Source organism: Vulpes vulpes, chromosome 12 (assembly GCF_048418805.1).
Source record: "Vulpes vulpes isolate BD-2025 chromosome 12, VulVul3, whole genome shotgun sequence".
NCBI lineage: Eukaryota > Metazoa > Chordata > Mammalia > Carnivora > Canidae > Vulpes > Vulpes vulpes.
The window spans coordinates 61,295,343-61,322,189 of record NC_132791.1 but is presented as its reverse complement, the minus strand read 5'-3'; the positions used below and the strand labels follow the sequence as shown (position 1 = coordinate 61,322,189).

Genomic DNA, 26,847 nt, shown 5'->3' with positions numbered 1-26,847 from the left:
TGCCAGCACCATGGGATTGCTCAGGGCTGTTACAGCAGAACAATTTTCACCTTTTACGACGAGTGCTCATCCCTGCTTAGGAGGCAATTGATAGTAAGACTAGAGCTATCGTCTTAATAGATTGACATGTTATACCCTATTTTAGCCTTCTGGATCTGTTACCACTTCATTCACCATCTGATAAAATGTATACCATAGGAACTGGTTATAGAAAATTACTTCAGGTTTTTTATTATTTCCAGTTTTAAATACTTCACTTACATAAATGGCCAGAATAGCCAAAGCCTAAGATACAGAAAGTGGATTAGTGGTCGCCAAGAGCTAGGCAGAGGGGAACATGGGGACTGACTTGCTAATCCCCATGGGGTTTCCTTTGGGGTTGATGAAAATGTTCTAGAATTATATCGTGGTGATGGCTGGACAATCATGAGAATATCCCTAAAAACCACAGAATTGTATCCTTTAAAAAAGTGAATTTTGTGATTGTGAATTTTATCGATTAGCTGACTTGATTTTTTTTTTTTTTTATTCAGTAAAGGTGGACCTAATGGTACAAGAGGCCAGGTTTTAAAATTCACCACATAGCTCACAGAAAACCATTTTTCAGACTGCGAGAGCAGGCAATGTGTGCTGGGTACTGAGCAGTGACATTCAGGTTGGACAGCATCTGGACAGAACAGTATGTGGGCAGCAAAGTCACTGGTCAGACTGGACTGATGTCTGCCCCAATATGTCCTTGAAACTGATTCCAACTCCCACATCTGCAAGCGGGATAGAAATTACTGGGCTGCACAGGCAAAGGAACTCTTCAGGTTTACAGATAAGGTACCCCGTCAACCAGGATAACCTGATAGATCCTTCCATGGGTGAGGGGGGGTGTGCCAGCCTCAGGCGAAAGACTGTCCGTGTCAAGGAGCCACAAACATCTGCGAGGTACGATACCTGTGAGGTACGAAACCTCATGGTGCGATAACCTGAGGAAAAGAGTAATGAGGAACCTGGCTCCCTAGGTGACAACCCCCACTTCATTCATCTGTTGTGGCAACCCTCAACTCGCAAACACTCAGAGTAACTCGGAATACCCAGGATCCTTACACAGGACATGGAGGTTGCTGAGGGAGTACCAGAAGGATTTAAAACTTCAGATGTACCCAACTGTCAAGCCTATAGAAATAGGGGCCACGGCAGCCCCTTAGAGCAGCTGGAAGTGCCAGTCACCTGCTGATTCTGCGGAGAAGCAGAAGTCACAGACTGCTCAGCTAACCGGGTGCAGGACTGTGACTTTTTATTTAAGTTACGGAGCAGGACATGGCCTGACAGAGGGGCAAGTGAACCACACACCGGTCAGAAGAGTTCTTTCTGTTTCTCTGAATCCGAGGCCCCCTCTAGTGTTGGGAAACAGTCACACGGGGCACATAAAGCAGGTGAAGAGCCCAGTGCCATTTACTGCCCAGAGACCTCCAGAAGTTCATGCGGCAGGAGAATCAGCGAGAGAAAGGTCTAACCATAATTAATATTTCACATTCCTGCTGTAACTCATGTAGCCCTTAATCTCTCACTCAGTCATTTAGTTCTCTGTTATTTACTGCTGGGTTGTTTTAATAAGGTTAATACTTTGTTATTAAGGAAACAAAACATATAATGCGTGCAGGGCTTTCCTTTCCTCCAAAAAATATACCTCTTTGAAAACAATAGAAAATTATCATGTTTCCGAACAGCCTATTCTGCTTTTTTGGAAACATGCTTTTTGGAAGTTCTTCGTGAGTGCTATATGTTTCCTAAAGTACATTTAAATTTATTATATTTGGGAATCAGAAGTTTTAAACTACATCTATCTTAAGACTCAGAATTTGCTGTGAATTTGCTAACAAACCCTGTAAAAGGAGATGGAAAGTGTTGCCCTGAAGGCAAATGCTGTGAAAACAATGCACAGGAATTCTAAGAAGTTTGTAGACACAGGGCAGGACAGAAATCCAATGACTTAATCTTGGGTACTTTAAAAGCCAATTGATTAAAATTAGGGGGAATACAAAATAGTCGTTTTTCCACTCTTCTTTCTCAGCAGAAGCCTTTGTGTCTGTCTGCCTGTTACATTACAAAGGGTCTGGGTTAACAACAAGCATTACTCGTATTGGAAAATAAAAAATCCATCTTTTCAAGAAAACAAAATAATACAATCTTGGAAAGAGATGGGCAGACAAGTACTTTTTTCAACTATGACTTTCATTTTCCTGAAAGGAGCACCATGAAAATATGGAAATTCAATGGGTGTTGAAACATGTTCACTCTGTATTAGCTTTATTTAAATTAATCCCTAGTTTATCATTCAGATCTTTCAGCTTCTCTGCATTGATCCTGCTTTCTGTTTTCAAACTTGTCACATGCAAATGTTATAAGTTAAAAACTCAGACTGTCTAAAGTAAGTGAAAAAAAAATTGTTTACAATTGGCCTCAACTTTTGAGATAGCTATATTCAAATGAATAGGACGCAGCATTTTTAAAGTGCAAAATATACTCTTTTGGCTCAACATGAAAAATTATAAAACTAGAAATTACTGCAGTCATTTCTCTAAGGACAAATCTTGTGAAAAGCTGTTTTGAAAGTTAGCCATGAAATTATAAATTATGAGAAACACTGAAAAGTCATTTAAAATGAGTGTATAAAATGCAATTACAAATAAAACCAGAGTGGGAGAGGTAGCATACAGTAAATAAAATCAAATAAATACTGTACAATAACATACAAAATTTTGCTTATAAAAAATTGAAAATTGATTTTGAAACATCCATTTTCCCTTCTTTTGAGGGTTTTACAATGAAATTAAAATTTAGGCCTGGAGTCTCTGTAAAGACTTTCCAAATGCTATTAATTACTGGCATTGTTTTTTGCCAAAACCTCTCTGATCTGTCGGTCTAATTCACTTATTATTCGATCCTCGTGATTATACACACCCGTCCTCATCAAAGTATCCCTTTCTTCTATGAGTCGAGTCAAATAATCATCCAAACCTTCTTCCAGGGCATTGCCACGTGGGCTGTCCATTTTTCCACTTGCAATCTCTCTGGAATCCTGGTACTGTTTCTGTTCCTGCTGCCTTAACCTGAGAAGTCAAGAACAAATGCCACTCTAGCAGGCAACAAGTGGTGTTCTGGTTTTTGATTTTTTTAGTTAATACCATTTTAAAAAATGATTTAATGGTAAATTAATACTTGTTTTTCTAATTGCAAAATATATAATAAAAACTGCAGTTCTAGCAATGTGTAAAACAGAAAATAAGACTGTGACGATCTTATCCAGAGATAAGCATTCGAAGTAATAATTTTCTGTATTTTTCAATTAAAAAATGCACATGCATCTTAAACATTTTTCTAAAAAATTAGTGATAGGCAAAGCTATATACTACTTTTTTTTCACTTACTGGTACAATGAATGTTTTCCTACATTTTTATGTGTCTTGTAAAGGGTGTCACAACATTCTTTCACTTGAATGTACCCTTACTTAACTATCCTTTATTGCTGGTCTTTAGGCGGTTAGTAAATCCTTGTTTTTGTAGTTTTGAACAAAATTTTCTTAAGGCACTCAACAAATACCTATTTGTTCCAAACAGTGCTAGGTGTTTAGGATACTGCAGTGACTCAGAAAACTCTATTACAGAGCTTACATCACTAAGTATTTATGGAAAGTGACATTGTTTCGACGTGAACGCCCCTCTCAGAGGCATGTACATTTTAAGACTTTGTATGTTTGGGATGTCTCATCCAGGAGCCAGAGAACAGAAAGCAGCTACCACACTGGGATTTGGGTATTTCCAATCGAATACTGTTAATCACACGGCCTTATGAATGTTCAGCATACTTAGTGTACTTTCCTAGGTGATAGTAACACCAACTTGGGACAGTGGAGTACGTTTTAATCTAACTGAAAATGTACAATTAAGAGATAACTTCATACTCCTCTATGCAAGTGGCTACAAAAATGTTTTAATTTGCAACTACTCCTAAATTTTATTTTTATAAATAAGAAGGATGAAGCAGTTGAGTCTAAGCCCCTGCTTCTGGTCTCCAACGAGGACCAAATCCACTTCTAAATTTCTGCAGAGTTGGGGAGAGGCAGAGGAGCCTGTGAGGAGAGTCCTGCTCTAACAAACAAGGAGGACTGGGTATAGGACTGTTGATAGTATGGCACTTTGGTGTGTTCAGGTGAACCTCTCAGATTCCCCACAAAAGAACAGGAAACTGAATTATTGAGTCCAAGAAGGACCTCAAACACCTCCATCTCTTCTAAGACAAAAAGCCTAAGTGTCATAAAAGCACTGTGCTTTGGGACTGGGGTGGCAATCAAGTGGTTAAACGGGATAGTGGTACAAATTAGAGCAATCAGTATGGACGATCCCTCTACTTTAATTCTTACAGCTTTCTTGGAGAAAGAGGTCCGCTATGCCAACTAATAATATACAACATCAAAACTATGTATGAAAAAGCCCAACCATGTTCTTGTTCATCTGTTTATGCATTTAGGATAAACAGAATTTTTACACAAGTGATAGATTATCCCTACTCTATACATACGACAGCAACATTTTAGAAGGCAAGGATCACGTTATTTATAACATCTTCCATGTCTACAGCACTCTGTGGACACCAATTATCTGCTGAATAAAAAGAGAAAGATAGCCAAAATTGAGCCCTGTAGATGGCACTTGACCTTTTCCAATGGATATTGGAAAAGACTAATATACTAATGTATATTAGTATTGTAAATACTGGAAAGACCTGATAGAGTAAATGCAGGTGTCAAATGTAGGTGATACGGACTGAATTTTGTACCCCCCATAGTTAGTATGCTGAAGCTCTAACCCCTAATGTGATGGTATTTGGAGAAAAGGCCTTTGGGAGATGATGAGGTTTAGATAAAATCATAAGGGGACCTCATGATGGGATAGCAGTCTCATCAGAAGAGTCACAAAGGAGATTGCTCCCTCGCCCCACAGTGTGGCAGCTATGGGTAAGCCAGCAGGTCCTCACAGAATCTAACCATGTTGGCAGGTAGATCTAGAACTTGTAGCCTCTAGAACTATGAGAAAGTTTTTGTTGTTGAAGCCACCTAATCTATGGTGATCAGTAGCCCAAGCTAAGACAGTAGTCTTTGCTGAAACAAAAATACTAGTGTCATGATAAACTCAGTTAAAAAGTCTTCCCCCAAATTCCCCTCCAAAAAGAACTTTTTACACTGCTTGCTAATGATAGTTTTTCTGACATAAGATACTGCTGAAATTGTCACTAAGACGAACATGACGTTACTGAGAACTACAGTGTTGATCAGTAATTAAAAATATAGCCATAGGAACACCTGGGTGGCTCAGCTGGTTAAGCATCTGATTGCTGGTTTTGCTTCAGGTCATGATCTCAGGGCTGTGAGATTAAGCCTCGTGTCATGCTCTGCACTCAATGTGGAGTCTGTTTGAGAATCTCTCCCTTTCCCTCTCCCTCTGGGCCCTCCCCACACTGACTCTTTCTCTAAAATAGGTATTTTTTTTAATTGCCATAAAATCATATTTGTACTCCGGCTCCATGACCTTGGTACTTTAATCAGCAGGTTCTTTGTCTCTAAATGGGGTATCTTCCTCAAAAAAGTTGCTTTCAAAATTAAAAAAAAAAAAAAAAGAAGAAGAAGAAGAAGAAAGCATTTATTATATAGTAACTGGCACACACTAAGGGCTGAATAAGTAATTTAGGATTAATAATATAAATAGGTTTTAAGTAATATTTTAGGTTATTAAAATTTCAGTATAATCAATTACTTTGAAATAGTAACAACAATCCTACAACAGTCACACAAAATAAAATTTAAAGTACACTATGAATAGGAATGAAAAAGCTAAACACAGCTACACTCATGGCAATAAATTGAGCGTAATGGTCTTCAGTGTAGATGTCTGATTCTGTCAGTGCACTGACTACACTAGGTACGTGACCTCCTTTATTCTTGATGGCCCTGACATGGAACCCGCTCTGGACCAACGGCTGAGAGGTTCTCTTACTGAAACTTGTTTCTGTATAGAAAAAAGGGGGCCTTTTTTGGTTATCATACCTGTTTAATTCATTCCTTATATCCAACAACTCTTGTCTCTCGGTCTTCACCGTATCTTTTTCCTCTGCAGCCAGGTAACGTAGTCTCATCTGTTCCAATTCTTCCTGCTGTTTTTTGAGACGAGCCATTTGACTTTCTTGTTCCCGCTTGAAAGAAAGAAACAAGGCAGAACTCTGATGTTTTAGTGGTAAATCTACTTTGCAGGACCTGGACTTGCGATCATAATCCTATTAGACAGTACCTATCATGATGTAAGCCTCACATTGTACTTCTGAGTCACACACTACCTTGAAAGGCCAAGGTTCTCCTGAAAAGTTGTGTTGTCTTGTAAGCTAGAATGATTCCAGGCCCAGTCAGTGAAGGTTAGCTAAATACTATAAGGTAACAGAAGGTGAAGGCAGGAAAATGAGTTGCCACAAGGACCAGTGGTAAAAGCACCTAAGAAATGGTTAATTATACAAAGATATACCATGAAAAATGGAATCATCTGTCTTCACCTGGTCACTAATTCTACTTCCACCTTTGGTAATAATATGCCTTTCTCCTTTTTTCTCTAAGTTTACACAAGAATCTCCACACATATGATAAAATTTCTTTAAAAAACAAACGTGCAACCTTCTACAATATGGATATTCGATGATTTATTCAACCGGTCTCTCAATAGCAGACTTTTGGTACTACAAGCAACACTGCGGTAAAACATCCTATCATCTAACAGAGTTAGCTCATGGTTCTTTGAACATATTTCTTAAGGGACAGGTGCTTTTCTTTCTTTCGGACACAACTCCCATAGGGGAGAGTTAGTAGGTATATGTCGTTCTCTTTTTCCAACATAAACATTTTCTGAATAATGGTAAAATGCCAGATGACAAATGTCCATTGTGCTAACATTTTACAAAACAAACTACTCCATGCAAATCAAGAAACAGAAGGTTATCAGAACCTCAGAAATCCCTCTGTGCTTCCTCCCAGCCACTAACCACTCATCCTCTCAAGGTAACTACTACCCTAATTTCTAATACCACAAATAAATTTTGACTGCTTGAATTTCATAGCAATGGAATTGTATGTATTACTTTGTGTTTGGCTTCTTCGAGTTAGTAACATTGTTTTGCAGATTCATTTGTATTTGGTATAGTTGATGACTGCCATTACTACAGAGTATTATATTGGATGAATATGTAATCTATTCATTCCACTGTTAAGGGACATTTGGTTACTTCGTAGTTTTTTTCTCTAATGCTGATGTGAACATGACTGGACTTGTCTATGAGCCCATGTTTGTATGCCTTTCTATTGGGTATGTACCTAGGATTCAATCAGAAGGGCCCTAGGGGAGGAGAATTTCAGTTTTAGTAAGTACTGTCAAATAGTTTTCAAAGTAGTAGTACTCATTTATACTTCTCTGTGAGCACTCTAATGCTCTGTATTTTTACCAGCACTCGGTAATATAACTTTTTTTTTTTTTTTTTTTTTTTTTGCCATTTAAACCATTCTGATAGGTTATGTGGTGGTATCTCACTGTAAATTTATTTTGTACCTTTTTCAAAACCTAATTAGGTTGAACATGGTTTAATATTTTTAATGGCACTCTTTTGTAAAGTTCCTGTTCAACCATTTGGCACTCGGCTCTATATGGCTATGTGTTTTTCCTTACTGCTATATTCATAGTTCTTTATATATATATAGGAGTAAGTCTTTTGTTGGTTGAATTTCAAATATTTTCTACTAGTTTGGTCTTGTCTTTTCATTCCTGTAAGGATATTTGACTTAATTTTAACATAGTCCAAATTTATCTTTTTTTTTTTTTTAAGATTTTATTTATTTATTCATGAGAGACACAGAGAGAGAGGCAGAGACACAGGCAGAAGGAGAAGCAGACTCCTCACAGGGAGCCCGATGCGGGACTCCCAGACCTTGAGATCACGCCCTGAGCTAAGGCAGAGGCTCAACCACTACGCCACCCAGGGGTCGTCTATCTATTCTTTTTTGGCTAGTGCCTTTTATGTACACTTTAAGGAAATTTTTGCCTGCCTCAGTCTTGAAGCAACTCTTGTATGAAGATGTTCTTTTATACCATCTTGAAGGTTCATTTAGATCAATTCATATGCAGTTGGTTTTAAGTATGTGTGAGATCAAGTTTCTTTTACCCACCCCCCCCACCCCCACCCCCCCCCATATAGAGCTCCAACTGACATGGCAACATTACTAAAAAAACATCTCCTACTGCTTGGCAGTAACACCATTCACACACTTCTCTCCATATATATATATGGATTTGTTTAAGGACTAATGTGATTGATTTCTGTCCTTGCATTAAATCATACTGCCTTAATACTGTAACTTTTAAAATAATAACTCTTGATAAGTGATGGTATAAGTCTTCTACATTTTCATATAAGTCTCAGTTTCTAGGACTAAAATAAAAGGCTCCTGGGATTTATGATTATGCTTAATCTTCTGAATACCTTGGCCAAAACCATTATCTTTATAATACTGAGTCTTCTTTTTTTTTTTTTTAAAGTTTTTATTTATTTATGATAGTCACACAGTGAGAGAGAGAGAGAGAGAGAGAGAGAGAGGCAGAGACACAGGCAGAGGGAGAAGCAGGCTCCATGCACCAGGAGCCCGATGTGGGATTCGATCCCGGGTCTCCAGGATCGCGCCCTGGGCCAAAGGCAGGTGCTAAACCGCTGCGCCACCCAGGGATCCCCAATACTGAGTCTTCAAACAGTAAACATTGTCTATTTCTTTAATTATTTAGATCTTATTTAATTTCACTTAATACTTTATAATTCTCTTTATACTAAGGTAACAACTTTCTTAGAATATGCTCCTAGGTATTTCTTCTTTTTAGATGTTATAGTAAATGGCAGAGTTTTTAGATTCTCATTTTCTAATTGGCTCTGGTACAGAGAATTAATATTGATATTACATACTGATTTGGTTTCCAGCAAACTTGCTAAACTCACTTAATTCTACTAGGTCATTAAATCTCCTGTCTTGATATGTTGTATTTCTTGGTTCAAAACATTTTCTAATTTTGCTTGTGGCTTTCAGTTTAGCTATGGGTAATTGGAAATATACTACCTTATTTTCAATCATTTGGGGATATTCTCTTTTCATTAGTACTTTCTAGCTTAATCTCCCTGTGGACAGAAGATACTCTAAATTACAATCTTCTGAAATTTGTTGAGTAGTCTGATCTTGCATATGAGCAATGTGGCTACGTGGTCCATGTGTACTAGAATACATGTTTAGACTTTTCTGATTAAATACTCTACATATACCAAGGGTTGTGTTGTCTATCCTAAATCTTTACTAATTTTCTTGTTTGCTCTATCACTTCCCAAGAGTTACAATAAAATTACCATTATGAACTTATCTACTTAAAAAAAAAAAAAAAACTAAAAGGAAAAGTAAAGTTTACTGAACCATAGTAGAAAGCTCTCAAAGAAGGAGGGGATCCAAAATGGTTGCCCCTTTTTAATTCTCAACACATTGCTTTATATGAATCTGTGGCTATTGCCAGGTACATACAGAACATGTAGAAATGTTGTCATCTTCCCAGTGACTTGATGAACAATTTACGGTAACGCCTCTTGCCCTGAAGTTTACTTTGCCTCATACAAGTAGTGCTAGACCAGCTTTATGATTAGTATTAATGTGGTAGATACTTTTCCCTTTTTAAAATTTATCCATTCTGTATCCTTAGATTTAAGCTGTGTCCCTTCTAAGTAGCATTCTGCTATATTTTTTAGTTTTTCATGTAATATTTGTCTCTAATAACAGTATTTAGTCCATTTATATTTAAAGCAATTGGTGATATAAGTGGTTTAAATCTTTGTGTTAGGATGATCTATGTTTGATCCCTCTTTTGATGTTCTCTCCTCTGGTCTTTTTTTTTTAGTTAATCCTTTGTCATTCCATCCCCCACCCACACCCCATCAGGTGCTTAGTCATTTTCACTTTCCTTTTAGAAATAATACAGATCAGGACTTTGACAACTTCACAAATAATAGAACATACTTGAAACATTTTAATTCTATTTGTTCCTTCGTATCTTTTCTACTTTTGTTCTTCTGGATTTTTGTCGTGAATTTTATTTCTACATATATCTTAAACCCAACCAATGCTGTGAGTGTTGTTTCCTCCCATCAACAACTATTTATTCTCCTGTTTTCATCTGGGATCATTTTCCTTCTGCCTAGAGAAAACCTATTTTTACTTTAGGTTTACCATGACAGTCTCCCAGTTTTCGTTAAGTCTGAAAAGTCTTATGTCACTGTTCTTTATGAAGAACACATAGAACGTGAGGTTGGCAGTTAATCCTCTGTCAGTACTTCAAGGATGTTATGAATTCCTACGCTGCTGTGGTAAAGTCATCTGACAGTCTTACTGTTGCTTCTGTGAAGGCCAAGTCTTCCTGTACTCCCATCCCTTAAGGTTTTCACAGTGCTTTTTTGACAACTTTACTATGATGAATCTAGGTACTGTTTACCTCATATTTATCCTGCTTAGGGTTCATAAATATTCTTGAATCTATAAACTGATACCTTTTTCACTTTTAGGGAATTCTCACCTAGTCTGTCTTAAAATACTCCCTTCTCTCCCATTCTGATGTCTTCTGAGGGCTTGCTGGAGTCTTAATATTTGTGTCTCCTCCAAATGCATATAGGGTTCCCTTTTTGAAAGGTGGTATCATACTGCTTTACTGTTATGAAAAATCTACATTAGTACCAGTTTTTGCTAAACAAATCCTAAGAGGATTTTTACTACTAGGAAAAATCTATTTCCATACTAATGTAGGTCTTTTGTAAAAGCTAAGTGGTGTAACACCAACTGTGGGGAAGTTGGGGATACTCTCTGCTTTGCATTATTTCGACTTCCAATAAGTTTCACAGGAACTCTCTACTTTCAGATAGCTGGAGAAATGTGTGTAATGAAACCTAATCCTCATTTTGAGCTGTTAGGGGATGGGGCCTTTGGGAGGTAATTAGTTCATGAAGGCGAGCCCTCATAAATGGGATTATTGCCCCTATAAAGGAGACCCAGAGTGCTCACTGGCCCCTCTACCACATGAGGACACAGCAAAAAGGTTGCCATTTATGAACTTGGAAGCAGGCCCTCACTAGATACAGAATCTGACCATGCTGGCTGCCACCTTGATCTTGGCCTTCCAGCCTCCAGAACTGTGAGAAACCAATGTCTGTTGTTTGTTAAGTCTGTGGTATTTCATTATGGCAGCCCAAATGGTCTTAGACAGGGTACATAGTTATACACACACACACACACACAAAGACAGTCTCATTCTCTATGCCACATGTTGTTCATGTTCTTTGCTATAGTTTCCATCTCCCCCCCCCCCCCCCCCGCTCCCACTTTCAGTTTGGATGCTTTTTTATTGACTTCAGTTTATATATGCTTGGTTCTGCTATATCCAATCTGCTATTAATTCATCTACTGAATTTTATACTGCATTTAAAATCCTTTCACATCTAGAATTTCTGTATCATTCAGAAGATTCCAATTCTCTACCATCATTGTCCATCATATCACCTTTTTTCTAGAACAGAGTGATAGCTGTTATTTTAAATTTGGCTTCCAGTGATTTGAAAATCTGGATTACCTACTAACTTACTTCTATTGAGCAAGAGACCTAAAAACTATGCAAGTGGTTAATAAAAGATGCTCCAAAGTAGTAATCATGGATTACGAAAATTGAAGCCACAAAGTGATAATATTTCAGACCCACCAAACTGGAAAAAATTAATGCATGTTATAACAGCCAAATGTTGGACATGGTATGAAGAATAACAATTACACATTACTCCTGGGAGCTGAAAAGTTGTACAACCACTTTGGAAAGTAATTTGGCCATATTTAGCAAAGCAGAAGAAATCAGTGAACCCTATTACCAGAAACACCAGTTTTCAAAATAAATACTAGAGAAACTCGGACACATACAAAAATCTTCATTGTTGTCTTATTCTGTTAAAAAAAAATCCACTGAAAAAGGACCGGATAAATCATGCTACATTCATATATTGGCTGTGAATGAAGCCAATGAAGATGAACTACAGCTTCTTTCCTCAAAGTAGCTAAATCTTTTTTTTTTTTTGATAAATTTTTATTGGTGTTCAATTTACCAACATACAGAATAACACCTAGTAGCTAAATCTTAAAAGCAATTTTGAGTCCTATAAGGTAGACAACAGAATTATTCAAAGAAAATGATCTCATCTATGTAAAGTTGAAAAACATAAAAGTAAAGGAAAGCAAAGGAAAAATAAATACCAAATTTAAGCAAGTAGTCACCTCTGGAGAGGATGCAGTTGAGAAAAGGCATACAGAGCCTTTTCTCTAAAGCACTGATAATGCTGTTTCTTAAAATAGAAGGTGGGGGTTGCAGTTGTTTAAGAGTCATATTCCTTTTTTTTTTCTTTTCCTCCTCTTTGTACTTTCTTTCAAAAAGTAATTATTAAAAAAGGAAAAGAAAGCTCAACAAAAATACACCAAAATGTTAACAATGGCTGGGAAGGGATTATGATGACTGGCGATTATTATTTTCTGTGTTAGGCAGTGTTGCAAAATGTGCATTTGTTTACAATTAGCAATGTTTTTCATGACAAGCAGAAGAAAGTAACACTAAAAGCCAATTTATAGTTTTAGGTTACTCTATAAAATTGTAACATTATAAAACTTGAAACATTCTAGTTCTGAAACATTGAAGAAAAGCCTTTAAATGCCTTGAATTTTTCTTCAAGTATATGGCATTAACAATAATCACACATACACGCACAAAAATTAGAGATTTAGAGAAAGAAATCCTCTCCATTGCCAGGTGCTCTGGTTAAAGGCTCCTCAATCAAGTGAGTATAATCTTTATTTTGCCTTAGCTGCCTATAAATCCAGGGAGGAGATGTAAACATGCATACACTAGACTAAACAGCGGCTAAAAAGTGGCCACTACTTACTCTCCCACTCACACATACCATGTAAGTCTGTGGGAAAAACTTACCACTAAACTAAGGAACTCAAGTAAAGTTTTCTGAAAATAACCCAGAGCTGACAAGGCAGTAGGAGGGCCTGGATGGTTTCAAGACACAGTTTTTAACCAAGACTTGGACCTCCAACTGTTTTCTTAAACAAAGATTTACATCCCATCCTTGGCTAAATTACTTATAAATTAATCAAATTAATTACCCTGAGTGGATAAGCAGGAGGCTGGACAAGATACTGCTGATGTCAGCCAATGAAGTCTGTGTTGTTTTAACTAAATATATCAGAGCTTAGTTTTAAACAGATCTACTGTGCACAAATATGGTAAGGGAACCATATCCTAACCCAAAATCTTAGTCCTGTTTCCTGTCCTGGGAACAGATGTACCTAGTTTTAACTGATCTGACATAATGAAACTGTTAGATTTTCTATAGCAACAAGTTCATACCTCTTCATGCTTCATTTTTTTAAAAGTAGCGCTTTTATTCTACCCAATTATTTCGTAAGGTGACAATGAATGTCAAGGCGACAATCTTGAGTATCTGAAGAACAAGGAAACTCAAGTGTTGGTTTTGGTTTAAAAATATTTCGATAAGGGGATCCCTGGGTGGCGCAGTGGTTTGGCGCTTGCCTTTGGCCCAGGGCGTGATCCTGGAGACCCGGGATCGAATCCCACATCAGGCTCCCGGTGCATGGAGCCTGCTTCTCCCTCTGCCTATGTCTCTGCCTCTCTCTCTCTCTCTCTCTGTGACTATCATAAATAAAAATAAATAAAAATTAAAAAAAAAAATATTTCGATAATGTACCTTCATGGACATGGGGGGAAAAAGAAACTAATTTTCCCGTTAACTGTCTAACCATCAGAATTCTTTAAGATCTGTGCTATCCACTGTACCAAAGATATCAAATTCAGAATGTCTCGGTATCATTTCCTTATTTCTAAGTTAGGACCCACTTTATGTTCTATTTTGCAGCTGTTGCCTCTCCAGTTAGCAAGAAACAACACCAACAAAAACTACAGCTTGGAAACACAGATTTTTATGGTTGTAAAGCAGAAGAAAAGATTTTTTTCTAAGTCATTAGAAGAGTATGATTTTTTAATTCACAAATTGACTATACTGGGTCACCTTTGAGTAATGGAAATCTGTTTAAACATTCTTTTGGCAATAGGGACCAGGCATTAGATCTTATTTCCAAGCTTTACCAGCTGGGTTTTGTCATTAACATTTATTAACAATCTAAGATATGGCTTTCCCTGTCTAATCCGTACTACACAAATGTTTTGTATGGCCCTCCAGAGGATTTTGCTGTGACAAATTACTGGCAGAGATTATAGCCCCGTGGCTATTGACCAGAAGCAATGTAAAATTAACATGGTACTAATCCAATTTAAACAAGAAGTTGCACAAACAATCCTCTGAACAAAAGCAGATAGAAGATTCCAATTTATATTTGAACACAATAAATGTGTTTTTAATAAAAAGTTCTAGAAAAAAATTGTATTTTCACACATATGAATTGTGCCTATTTGACGAAGTTATTAATTTTAATCCTGCAAAAACATTTAGTGGCAGAGCACAATGCAGCATGGTAATCACAAAGGCTCTTGCATTTCTTCTTAAGTCGTCTGTAGAACATCAGTGATTCCTAGTGACCTCAAAGTTTGTTTACAGTATTGTTTCCAAAGCAGAAAGTTTGTGGGATAAGGAACAGAATTAGTCTGCAAGGAGGATCACTGTACTCGAAAGAACGGGACTATTTTCCTGAAGAAAGACTTTAGAGTTGAACCAGTAATGTAACATTGTTTACGTCTTAATACACAGAGTAACTCCAAGGGGAGCATCTGACTTTTGTGGTGACAGCCGCTCTGTTAGGAGGAACAAATAGCCAAAAATCACTTTGCCCAACGGTTTTTAGGCAGGAGGGTAGAAAATACACAGGAAGAAAGGATAAACGGAAAAGAATGAATGAAATGGGGAAAAGCAAGAAGACAGCAAAAGTGTACAAGGATGCCTGTAAAAGAAAGGGAGGGGCCAAAAGGGCAGCCTTTTCGTGACAATTATAATGAAATCTTGTTGCAGTAATCAAGGCATTTCCTTTGGAGAAACAAGTCCTCACTAATCAACAGCTAATACTTTTCCACCTTTTCATTACTGATTTTAGAAATGCCTTTTAATTCATTACCATTCTGAGTCTCTGAGCCTCCACCATATAACTTTTCTTCAGCATCAGGCACCATCTTCCACCCCTTCCCCATCTACTTTGGGTTTTAAGACTGGAAATGCTTTCAAATCTAATAGTATTTGGAATGCTGTCTTTGAAACATTTCTCCCTTAGCTTTGAGGGACAAAATACACTGAGAAGCCCGTTGTCCTCTTATTTTTTCTAACACGTCCTGTGTGTTATGTAGGCTCTAACTGCATTTGCACTTTTCACCACCCTGCTAGAGCCCGGGTTATCAGTCCTCCAAATTGGACAGAGGATTCCCAAGGGGTAGGGGACACTGCTCTGTGTGGAGCACAGGGTAGCTCTGGGCCACGGTACCCCAGGCTCTCAGTATTAAGCACATGCTGACAGTACAGAATGACCGACTCAATGCACTCTCCTCTCTTAATATGCCAGCTTGAGGAAGCTCTCCTCCTGACACTCAGCTTTATCTGCACATTCAGGTATTTTTTTTCTTTCTATACAGTTTTCTAAAGAACAGCTATAAAACTATCATGTAAATACAAAGTATTGTTATTACTCAAACTATATCCTGCCTGCTTCCCTATTGCTATTACTATATAACCACATCCACAGCTACCTGAGACTTAAAAAATCTGAAATTGTTGTTGGCTACTCTTTGTTAGAACATGTAGTCACAACTCCCTCCAATGTTTTTCTGTTTCAAAAATATCCATAGCTCTTAACCAATTAGATCCCTGCTAGTTATTGACTAAAATCAATAACACTGCACACTAGTTTTAGCAGTTACCATGTATCATATCCAATGTACCAAACACTGTATTAAATACTGTATAAACCACTCATTCAATGCTTGGAACAACCTGTAATGAGAAATTAGTCTCCTGGTTTGTATGGTGAACAAAAATCAAAAGCAATTACCCAAGTCACAGAGGGTAGTTAAGAGGTACAACCAAATTCATTCAGCTCACCTCTCAGGACTCCAATGCCAGGTTCTAAAACCACCATGTGTGCCACCTCTGAGACAATTCGGATCCTGTTACTTTTAACAACTACTCTAAACACATTATTTCCTTGCTCCCAATTCCTCAGGACTCCCCCTCTTTGTACCCTATGTAACCTAAGTAACTCGGCATCATGACTTTAGCTTCTTCCCACTGGAAGTCACTCATTCTTTTCATCAGAGCTTGTCCATCTCACAGTCAGTGATGTCATTTCCCTGGCTGGGATGTGCCACACCAAGCATGCCTCAGTACTTTGTCAAAAATCCCTAAGGCTTTCCCTGGCATACTTTCTTCTTGAAATTCTTGAATTATTTGGCTTCTATGCAATAAAAAGATAATGATATAAAGGGTAAAGAGCCTGGGCTCCAGTCTGATGGCTCCAAAGCTTGCTGGCTGCCTTGCTCATGATCTGTGTGAGCAGGTGCACCTGACTTAACTGCTCTAAGTCTCAGTGTCTTTCATCTGAAAAATGGAAATAAAATCACCAGATCCAGAGGGATCTTGGTTAGGATTAAATGACATCAAGTGGGGAACTGGGAATCACAGTCATGATCACCCTCTTGCTCTCTAGCTGCTGCCTCTAACCAGCTCTCATTCCATTCTTCTGGAAACCAGAATGCTCAGTTCTGGCCACCACAGCTTAAATTCTCACCTCTGCAAGGGAGTCTTTCCTCTCTTCTTCAGCCCAATCATCCTCCCCACACCAGATCCATTCTTCTGACTGCTTGTTCACTTTCTCTCTGCAAAAGTTACAATGTCCAACTTTGCAAGTCCTATCGCCTTCTCGTCTTAATACTGGAAAACTCTTTTCCAGGCAGTAAAGCTTGAACCTTTGGCATCATCTTTGACTTTCTACTCTGCATTATCATCAGGTAGCCTGTGCTATGCATAATCTACCAAAACCATGTTTTTTTGGTTTTTGCTGTAATTTACAAGAATCTGTGTGTCCTGTTCCCACTGAAGTTCCAGTCCTTATCCCCCGAAATGTTCTCTACAATGGGTCCTCCTCTGTGGTCCAAGTATAGTCTCTGCTTTCCAACATCATGCCTGTTTGCCACAATCATTTCATCAGTTTTATTTCCAACATTTCCCTCACTAACTGTCCTAAATAACAACCCACTCACTGGAGATCTATCTCAACTACCTCCTCTTCCACAGCACCTTTCTTAAGTGCAATTAAATATATATACTTTCCCCTCCTGATTACTCCTGATTACTCTGGATGGATTAGGGCTCTTACTCCTAAATATAAATGTTGTACTTGTGATTTTCTTCCCTATTACTAAATTGCAAGCTCCCTGAGGGAAAGACTTCAGTTTTACATTCATCTATCAATCTAGGGCAGTAGCTTGAATGCAGGAGACCTGCAGTTACATTCATCTATCCTTAGTACTGTGAACTTTTATAAACTAGTCACTTTGTGTAATCTCAGCTCTTCCATGAGCTCTGTTAAAGCAAACTGTATTAGTTCTTCTCCTGCGGTCTTCTACATAACTCTCTATGAGGGCAGGAAGCGATTAGTACAATACCACAAAGATGTTTAATAGCATTTGATGGTCATGGAGACAGATGAAAAGAAGAGAAATGTGAAAGGTCCTATGTGCCAAATTTCATTCAGAATAAAAGTGACCATTCAAGGAAAGGCAAAAGTTAGAATAAGCTAACCATTACTGACCCTTAAAATTGTTAGGACAAGTAGGCTGGATTCTAAAAAACCTTGCTCACATTTTATTTGATCTTACCCCAAAATAAGATTAATTTCTCCTGAGCCTTACGGCATTTGTTATCAAGGAATAGGAAGGAGGGGGAAAAAAGTAATTTAAGAAGCCAAAAAAAAAAAAAAAAAAAGGGGCATTCAGGAAACTACTATCACTTTTTAAACTCTTGAAAAATTAAATTATGCAAATCTGTGATTTCTTTTCTCTACTAAATAAATGTCTTAGGAATAACATTTAAAATAAGCTGTTACAGTGGAGGATATGTTAAAATTTTTCAGCTATTCCTGAAGTTCTCTCCTAAAATGTACTTTCAGTGGAAGGAATACTAAGAGAAAAAAAAAAAATGGCCATCTTATAAGTCAAAGTAAAAGAAATTAATCCCAATTTTCTGGGAACGATAGTTGGCAACTTAAGGGAAAAAAAAAAAAAAGACTTAATTTTTTTATTAAAAAAATGTCTTTTAAAAAGACCCTAAACTCCTACTGTCAGAAATAGCCCGGGAGATTGAAATGTATGCATTTGAACATACGAGATATTGCCAAATACACATACTTGTAAAGAATCAAGGGAAAAAGACATAAAAAGAACAATCCATCATCAGCTATAAACTACATACCTGTTTAAGTCTGGCAAGTTCTTTCAAAGCTCGTCCCCACTGCTGCTTGTAATGCAGTTTAGACTTAGTTGCAGATTCCAACTTCCTTTCAAGTTCAACCTAACAGTGATTAAAATCGTATCAAGTGAAACACTATACCACTGTGTACAATCACTGAAAGATAATATATACAAAGAGTCTGGCTTAAGAAAAGAGTTTATATAGTGTAACATACGACATCATCTAAAACTGTTATATAATTTACTATAAATATTATGGCACATGAACATTTTCTTGTTTAAAATATAGTCGTATTTTTACTGCCTAACAGCCTATACTAAAAGGAACCGAATCAGTCTTAACCTCCAGACAGTTACTATAAATGTATTAAAACGTGTATAGAGTGAAAAACAAATTCACTTTTTACAAAAAGCAGTTCTTACTGTTAGCATTCCAATTCAGCTGGCACTCTAAATCTGAGAAACCACGTTCTTCCTTTTGGAGTCCTATCATGACATGGAACTTGGTCTTATAACAAAAAGAGCGAGCAGAGATACTTTTCTAACTATATTTTGGCAAGAATCAGAGAATGCTGAAAACAGTGAAATGTTTTATCAGAAAGCAATTTACTAAGAAAGAGTACAAAGTGAAAAATATTTTAAGAATGTTAAAATAAACCCAAGAGTTGGAAAAATAATGCTCCTAATAACACTCATCTAACTTTTATTTTCTATTTTTCCTCAAATATATAAAGAAAAACATGAAAGTGATTCCATTAAAGAAATGGTTATTTATACTTGCAGCAGGCAATCTGTTGTGCATGAACTGAAGCCAACTTGGCTATGTTCTGGAATGTACTCTCTCAGTGTTTCAAACCAAGTACCAAACAAACTCATGAAGCCAACAGACAGTTTTAGTATTTAAGTGATAATGTAATAATATGCCTGAATTACAGTAAAATACTGTGACTCTAAACAGGTCTAAGTTTTTTATATCAAGTCTAGTTTTTCCCATACACACAACTCATGTTTTGCAGGAAAACAAACCAAAGGCACTCTCCCACAATTCAAACTCCAGAAAACTTATATGAAAATAAAATGAAAGGAAAAGCTGATTGCCAAATTCCCTTCACAAAAGACCAGAACATTCTCTGCAGTAATATATGACTTCATGGAGTCAAGGTCTTTTCTGCTTTACAAATCCCTGGTGCTTAGATATAAAGGTGTTGACATTTCACAACTAGACTGAGATGTCTTAAGTTGAATAATACTCTGAGATTATCAAAGGTGATCTCTTCTACTTACTCCTCACAGATTTATACATATGACTTGGTAATTTAACAATAGGGCATTGGTGAGAGGACTAGCAACAATCTTTTTACAGCTCTGAGATAAAAGGGTAGTATTTAATTATAAAAGCGATCATGTCCATGGGTCTCAGAGAAGGTGTAGTAGTCTGGATGGGCCTAAGGATGAGGATGAAGCCAGAGGGATCATGTATATACCGGGGAAGGGCTCAACAAAGAAAGCAGGGCAGGTTTTAACAGTTTTGCCATAATTAGCAAAATAAGTCCCATTTGCGTAAGTTATTCACACTTAAATTAAAAAATTGTCGTTAGCAAATTTCAGATACAAATCTCACTTCTAATTCATTCCTTTGGCCTAATCAAGATTCCTACCTTTATTTTTTTTTTTAAGAATTCAAGTGCCTCTGTGATTCTAATGGCTACAGATAGGATATAATTCCAGGGCATTCACAGACCTCCTGTTAAGATGTCTCACTGTGAGTAGGTGTGAAGCTTGGGCTTACCTGTACACTTATGTCATGAGCCAAGTTACAGATCTCTGACCTCTGGCTCTGCGCCTCCGAGCACAGGCAGAAAGCACAGATCCATGCTTGCTGATACCCCCATTGGCCTGCTTCTGTGCCCATTGCTCTTGTTCTCTACTAGACAGATGGCACTGGCTTTGTCCCTGATTGTCCTACTCCCCAGTTCCAATCTGTTGCAAGTAACTCCAGAGTGCCCCCTGGAAGAATGTGACAGTTTTATTCTTTTACATTCATGCCATTTCCTTAACCCATGTTCTTCTTCTCTTCTTGGGTCTCCTCAGCCTCAACTCTTTCCTCTCTGCACATCGCACCTTACTCTCTGCCAGAAAAAAAATCGACTGTGGCTACTACTCACCTGTAGTCTTGAGCCTCCACTCCTCAGCCTATGTTTCAAGGTGTTCCAGAATTTCACTTCTGTCCTGTTTCCTGGGTATTCCTCAAGAGAAAACCGTCTCCTCTAGGCCCCAAGCTGGTGTCCTGTAGACCACCTTCCCTGCCCCATTGACTTCCTGAGCCAGATACTTCTTTTTCTACTCTGCTTACTTAAAATGTTAAGCTTCAGGCTCAGCTATCCCCCCAGGAAGCTGTCTTTTAAAACTACTGTTTTCTAAATTGCCAAGAGTTCCTGTTACATGCCCTGGTGTTTGATTACATACAATAACTTATGGCTCTTTGCGTCCTCTCCCCAATTTTATTGCATACTTTCTGAAAATGAAGAGAATATGCTTTTTCTCTTTCTCTCTTTTCTCCCCTCACCCTTCCCTTTGCCTTAAGACTGGGATGGATGGGATGCCAAATACTCTTAAAGCAGAAAATTTCAGGGCTTATCTTCAACTTCAGTCTGCCCTACTAAATCATGTTTTCTATATTTCATTAATTTAAAAGAGTTATTTTTAAGCCATCTAAGAGTCATTCCTACCAAAAAGCAAATCATAAACTATTACTGACTTCTTACATAACAAAAGGAATCAGGAATATTTGGTAAAACTGTATCTTTATTTTTATACCATTTCTGTGAAAATGGAAGTATTTCTTCTACACTGAAGACAGTAATCAGAAAAGAAAAAGTTCTCACTCAGCCAGAAGTTACAGATGGAATCAGATACTTTTTCACTATGTCTTTCTTTTTGTGCTTTTAGGTTTTGTCATTACCTAGAAATAAGAAATAAGATTCTGCCCTCTTCTGGCTCCAAAAAAATTTACCAAGAATTTTCACAAAAGCTGAGAAGCCTTGTTTTACTGAACACTTAAACATGCTGGATGAATCCGTTAGGTCTGGTGCAGGGGCAGCTGCATTAGTCATTTTTCTCCCCCTTGCTCTTAACAAATTCATGGCATTGTTTAAACTTCTAATATGTTGAGTGATTTTTACCTTCTTGGTAGAAGTATAGTTGGAAAAAATGGGTTTTGAAAATGACTTAAAATGTATTTCTAAGGTTGAAAGTATCAAGTTTATATTCAGAAAAAATAATGCTTCTGTTCTGAGATTAGTAGTCTCTGAGAGTAAAACAATAAAATGAAAATACTCTCTGACACCTGTGCTAAGAGGGCTTGTGAGAATGGCTGAGACACTGTGCGCTTCAGCGATCTTTGGGAGGTACCACAGAATTCAGAATTGTAAACCCGGAAACAGTTGAACACTTGTTTTTATCAAAAGAGAGGCTGAAAATCTCCAGCTGGATTCAAATTCACTGGTAGACAAATTAACAGGCCAAAAACTCAAATGGAGAAATGGAAAGACTGTCCAGATATGTAAGAAACAGAATCAACCAGGCTTGGCAGTCAAGTCCATGTGGGGTAAGAAGAGGAACCAAAGATAGCTCGGCCCTGGACAGGCCACAGAAACATTTAATGAGTTCAGAAATAGCAGAATAATACCCACTTCAACTCTTTCTTTTTTTTTTTAACCACAGTCTAATTCTTGTGTCTGACTTTTCTATGTAGTCACCCTTTCTGCCTCTTAAATAGTGTCTCTTTTTCCCAAGAAAAACTCTTTCATGGTCCACTCATCCCCTCCTCTCTTAAAGCTAAATTTCTTCCTGCTGTAATTTTTTTTTTTTTTAACAGTGTGAGGCCTCTGGGTTAGTTTGCTGTTTTTTCAATGCCAAACTTTTTAATAAGCCACTGTAATATGGCTTTTTCAAAGTTAATGATTTCTTACCTGACAAGCCCATGGCCCTTCCTCCACCATTCTTGACTTGCCCTTGATGAGATAGGACCTCTACCCTCTTTTTTTCAAAAATCCTCCTCTTCTGGCACTGCACTAGACTAAATCTTTTTAGCCTCCTTCTCTGACTCTTCTCTTCTGTCCCTGAGGCCATACGTCCCCCTAGATGTTCAGGGGTTCTTCCTAAATATACCTCAGCCCCCATTGTATCTGCATCTAAAGTGGCTTCTTTATGCCCCTGACTCCCCAACCTGGAGGTCTAGCCCTTTTCTCTCTTCCCTACTGTCCTTCTCATTTTTAACCACTCAGTTAACTGCTCCACTTCATTTTTCTGTTAGCATCTCAAATGTAGTATGTCTAGAATCATAATTCTCTACAAGAGGCACTTCCTCAAAAAGTTCTTCTTGAAAATTCTTCACTTTATTGACATCCATTAAGCCAATCTGATAAACTTAAGTAATCTCTGACTTTTCTTACCAGATGAAATACAAATTCTCTAACTTACCATCTAAGGTCTTCCCCCTCTCCCACCCATAGGGCCAAAAATTCCACTTACAGCATTCTCTTATCAGTCTCATTTTTATTTTGAAACTACAACCATAATGACCCAATAGTCAAGCTATTACTCAGATATGCAATAGACTCTCTAACCTTTCTACTTGGCTTAAATACCTCTTCTTAGAATCTCCTTCCCCATATATTCACCCATTAAAAGGTCATGTGTCCTTTAGGTTGCATATCCAGTCTCATTTCGTAGTTACACTTCACATGTTGATTTCAGGAGAAGTAGCTTTGTTTCTCCTTTGCATTTGTGGCTCTTTGTAAGAGAAAGTTAGATGGTATCAGCCATCATCTACTTTTAACCTTAACTATCTAGGTAAGTTCCCTGCCTCTTTGTATGACCGGTCATTTACCTGACTCTATCCTAAATGTTTTCTAATCATTCAGAATAGCATTTAGCACAATGTCAAAGATCGTATATCTTTGCTGGGTAATGAAAAATCAGTTCGGTCCATGGGCATCCTGCCAAGAAACCAGAAATCACTACAGCTCTTTAAAACAGATTAACTCAATACAGGGGACTGGTGATACAGGTCATGGAAAAGCAGAAATGCCAGAGGGTATAGGGTAAGGCCTCTCAATGATTAGCAGCATCAGCCTGGGCCAGGCATTACAGAAGGAAGTACCAGGAGTAGCAGTTCTTACTATCTAGAACCTAGAAACAAGGCTTGTCTAGGGAGCTAGAGTACAGTGGGGAGTGCGCAAGGCAAGCTAAAGAGAAGGGCTGTCAGGCAAGAGAGGGAACCATAAAAAAAAAGCATGCCCATACTGGAGAAAATTACAAAAGCACAGAGATAAAGACACAGACAGCAAAAAGTGACCCTAGCATCTTCCCAACTTCCATCTCCCAATTTTCTGAAAGTGCCCCCTAGTGGCCTTTAACTTTGAGAGCTTATTTTCTTATTTACAACCTGTGTCATTTTCTTATATAAGCTGAATCTTCTCAGTAACACCTAAAGAACATCAAACGATAAAATGCAAGATTGTATACTGTCAGATTAGGTTGTCTGTTGGACTTTACACATTTTTTAATGCCTAGAACCAGAACATACTCCCTGTTACTGGAGAATCCCCATATAAATAGATATAAATAGAGGCAAGACCTGGCTTACAACCACAGGAAACAAAAAAGGATGGATATCACATCTTCCAGGCTAAGAGGAGAGTGTGGATTTGTAATGATGCTGAGTCTACAGGGTAGTGAGAGAGAGCATTCACAACAGCAAGACCAGCACCAGAATCAGGAGATACAGAAATTTAGGGACACAGCAGTGACAGCAGCAGGAACAGATGTTTTTGTGGAAGGACAGGAGATGCCCTACTTCCCCCACTTCTTGCTCCTATCTTAAAACTTGTTCTTTATCCTTCCTGAAAGTTTCACGGATTCCTTTATTCTTACAGTTAGTCACATCTGTGATAATGCAAACAACTACCCGTTACAGTATAAGCTATAGCTGATAAAACTGATAAAAGAAATTCAAGTACTGACAAATGTCACGTGTCTAGAATTCTGTTCTTAATTGACATCAGAATACTACAGTGAAACATTGTTTTATAGTCAAATAATACTTACTGATTTTATAAATTATTAGAATTGGTTAAATTGCCATAATCTGACATGAGTACCTTTTCTAAGGTGAGAAGATTGATTTCAGACTGTAGGCGGATTTCTGGTTTGTTGCTTTGCTGATCCTTGAACTGATGAAACTCTTTTTCCAAAATCTTATACTTATTTTCAGCATCATTAAGCTGTATATTAAGAAAAAAAAAGTATTATAGGCTTTAAATAAAACCAGTATGCTAAGTTCAATAGTACAGAATTCAAGTGTCATTTTTTAAAGCATGTTTATAGTAGAAAATTTAGAAAATCCCCGAAATATGAGAAAAGTTAAGATACAAAAACCTAAGAGTATGAAATTTGTTATAAAACCAGTATCACAAGAACATTTTTGTTAAACTTTAAATGGCAAATGACATTCACTTTATAAAAATACTGATACCACGTACTTGAAATGTCACATGTAAGAAAATATTGTGCATTTTACATACACCAGATAATTATGGATGAAAACAAGCTTTTAGTGCAGTATTTTTCTTATTATTTGAAGCTCTAAGAACTTCATTATTCAAATACTATTACAACTTAAAATCATTTCAAGAGTATTTGGCCCAATACTTTAATTTTTGTGGCTAAGAAATTTGAGGGTTACAGAAGCTCAATGACTGTGGCAGTGCCTAAAAGCTAGTCAGTAGCAGATGCATGAGTAGCATCCAGACATTTTCAACCCTAGAACAATGCTCTGATGAAAACAGGCACTTTATTAAATTTAGAAAGAGACCACCTTGACTCAAGTCTATATATAACTCCTCTTAGAACAGTTTCAGAACTACCAAAAAACCCCTCCAAAAAAAAAAATAGGATATAATGATGTTCTTTTCAAATCTGGATTTTTTTTTTAATCAAATGCATACAAGCACTGTTAAAGAAGCCTTCCAAAAACATGTAACACTATGACTACTAATCTTCAGATAAACCCATTTATCTTATCGCTACGACATGACTTACCTGTATTTGAAATACTGAGAAAATGTAAGACAGAAATGGAACTTAAAATTATCAATAATAAATTCTTATTTCATGCCAGTAAATACAAATAATTATAATTAGGATTTATGTTGCATCTTTAGGTAATGATATATTCTATTAACTGAAAATTCTTCATATGTCTGAAGGTTACCTCTTGGAATATCCAAATTTCTACTTTTTAATTTGAATAAGAACCGTCCTCAAGCATCTCTGTCACATTTATTTGTTTTAGCTTTTGTTTAAAAGACTTCGTATTTGGTATTTTTTCCACCATGCAGAGATAATTACTGTGGCTCCAATCAGGTTTTACAGAAAGTAAGCTATGAGGCATAATAGGCTCTTTTTCTTTTGCTAAATGGTCCATAAACAACATTGATGGAGTTGTGGGATCTGCTTTTTATATAATGGAATACAGATACTTGATCATCTTTCACTGACGGTGTCTTTTTGTCATTTGTTCCTGTCTGGTTAGAACTGTGTTAAGTATACGGAATCTGGTTCTGAGTAAGGGCCTAGAATGTTGTATATAAAATATGAAATGTTCCCAGTAAAGCGCTTAGGGATTTTAGCATCCCAGAAATATGTGCTGCCCCCCAGCTCCTTCCACTCCCCAGCTGGGTTTCTCCCAAGGTCTTAGACTATATTTTAGGAGTGCCTGGGGTAATTTTTGCTAAATTGCCAGCTCTTGCCACAAAGGTTCTTCCCACAAAGATGTAAGCTAATTATATCAGTCTGGGACAAGGTAGAAATAGGTTTTTTAAAAAAATCTCCTGGTGATTCTAATACATGTTAGAAGCCTCTGTTCTAGGAGGCTCGATCGTCCTAAGAAATGGAAGAAAGGAAGCACTACTGGTGAATCCTATCACGACTGCCCCCTTGTACAACTAAGTAATGTGACTTTATCTGGCCCTGAACAGTTATGGAAACTATTCTTCATGCCAGAATTTACTGAAGAGTTTGGAGGCATTGACCATACATATCTATTCTATGCTGAAATTTTTCAAGAAGGATAAACTTAATTTTTAACAGCTTGATCCTTCTTTTCTTTCCAGCAAGAATTTATTAAGCACTATTATGTATGTTCTGAAGGCTGGCTGGGCTCCA

General features: G+C 37.4%; 1 protein-coding gene across 8 annotated transcripts in view; it reads right to left on the bottom strand.

Moving 5' to 3' along the window:
• Positions 1-205: 205 nt before the first annotated feature.
• The window catches only part of CEP120 (centrosomal protein 120), a 116,814-nt gene continuing 90,172 nt past the window's right edge, over positions 206-26,847 (bottom strand). For all 8 annotated transcript variants that reach the window (XM_072728713.1, XM_072728712.1, XM_072728714.1 and 5 more), the window contains 4 exons: positions 24,783-24,905; positions 18,620-18,718; positions 6,093-6,238; positions 206-3,101 (listed from right to left, as the gene is read on the bottom strand). In XM_072728713.1, coding sequence (XP_072584814.1) covers positions 2,867-3,101; positions 6,093-6,238; positions 18,620-18,718; positions 24,783-24,905 — 603 coding nt within the window. In that variant the 3' untranslated portion in view covers positions 206-2,866. The remainder of the gene's footprint in view (positions 3,102-6,092; positions 6,239-18,619; positions 18,719-24,782; positions 24,906-26,847) is intronic.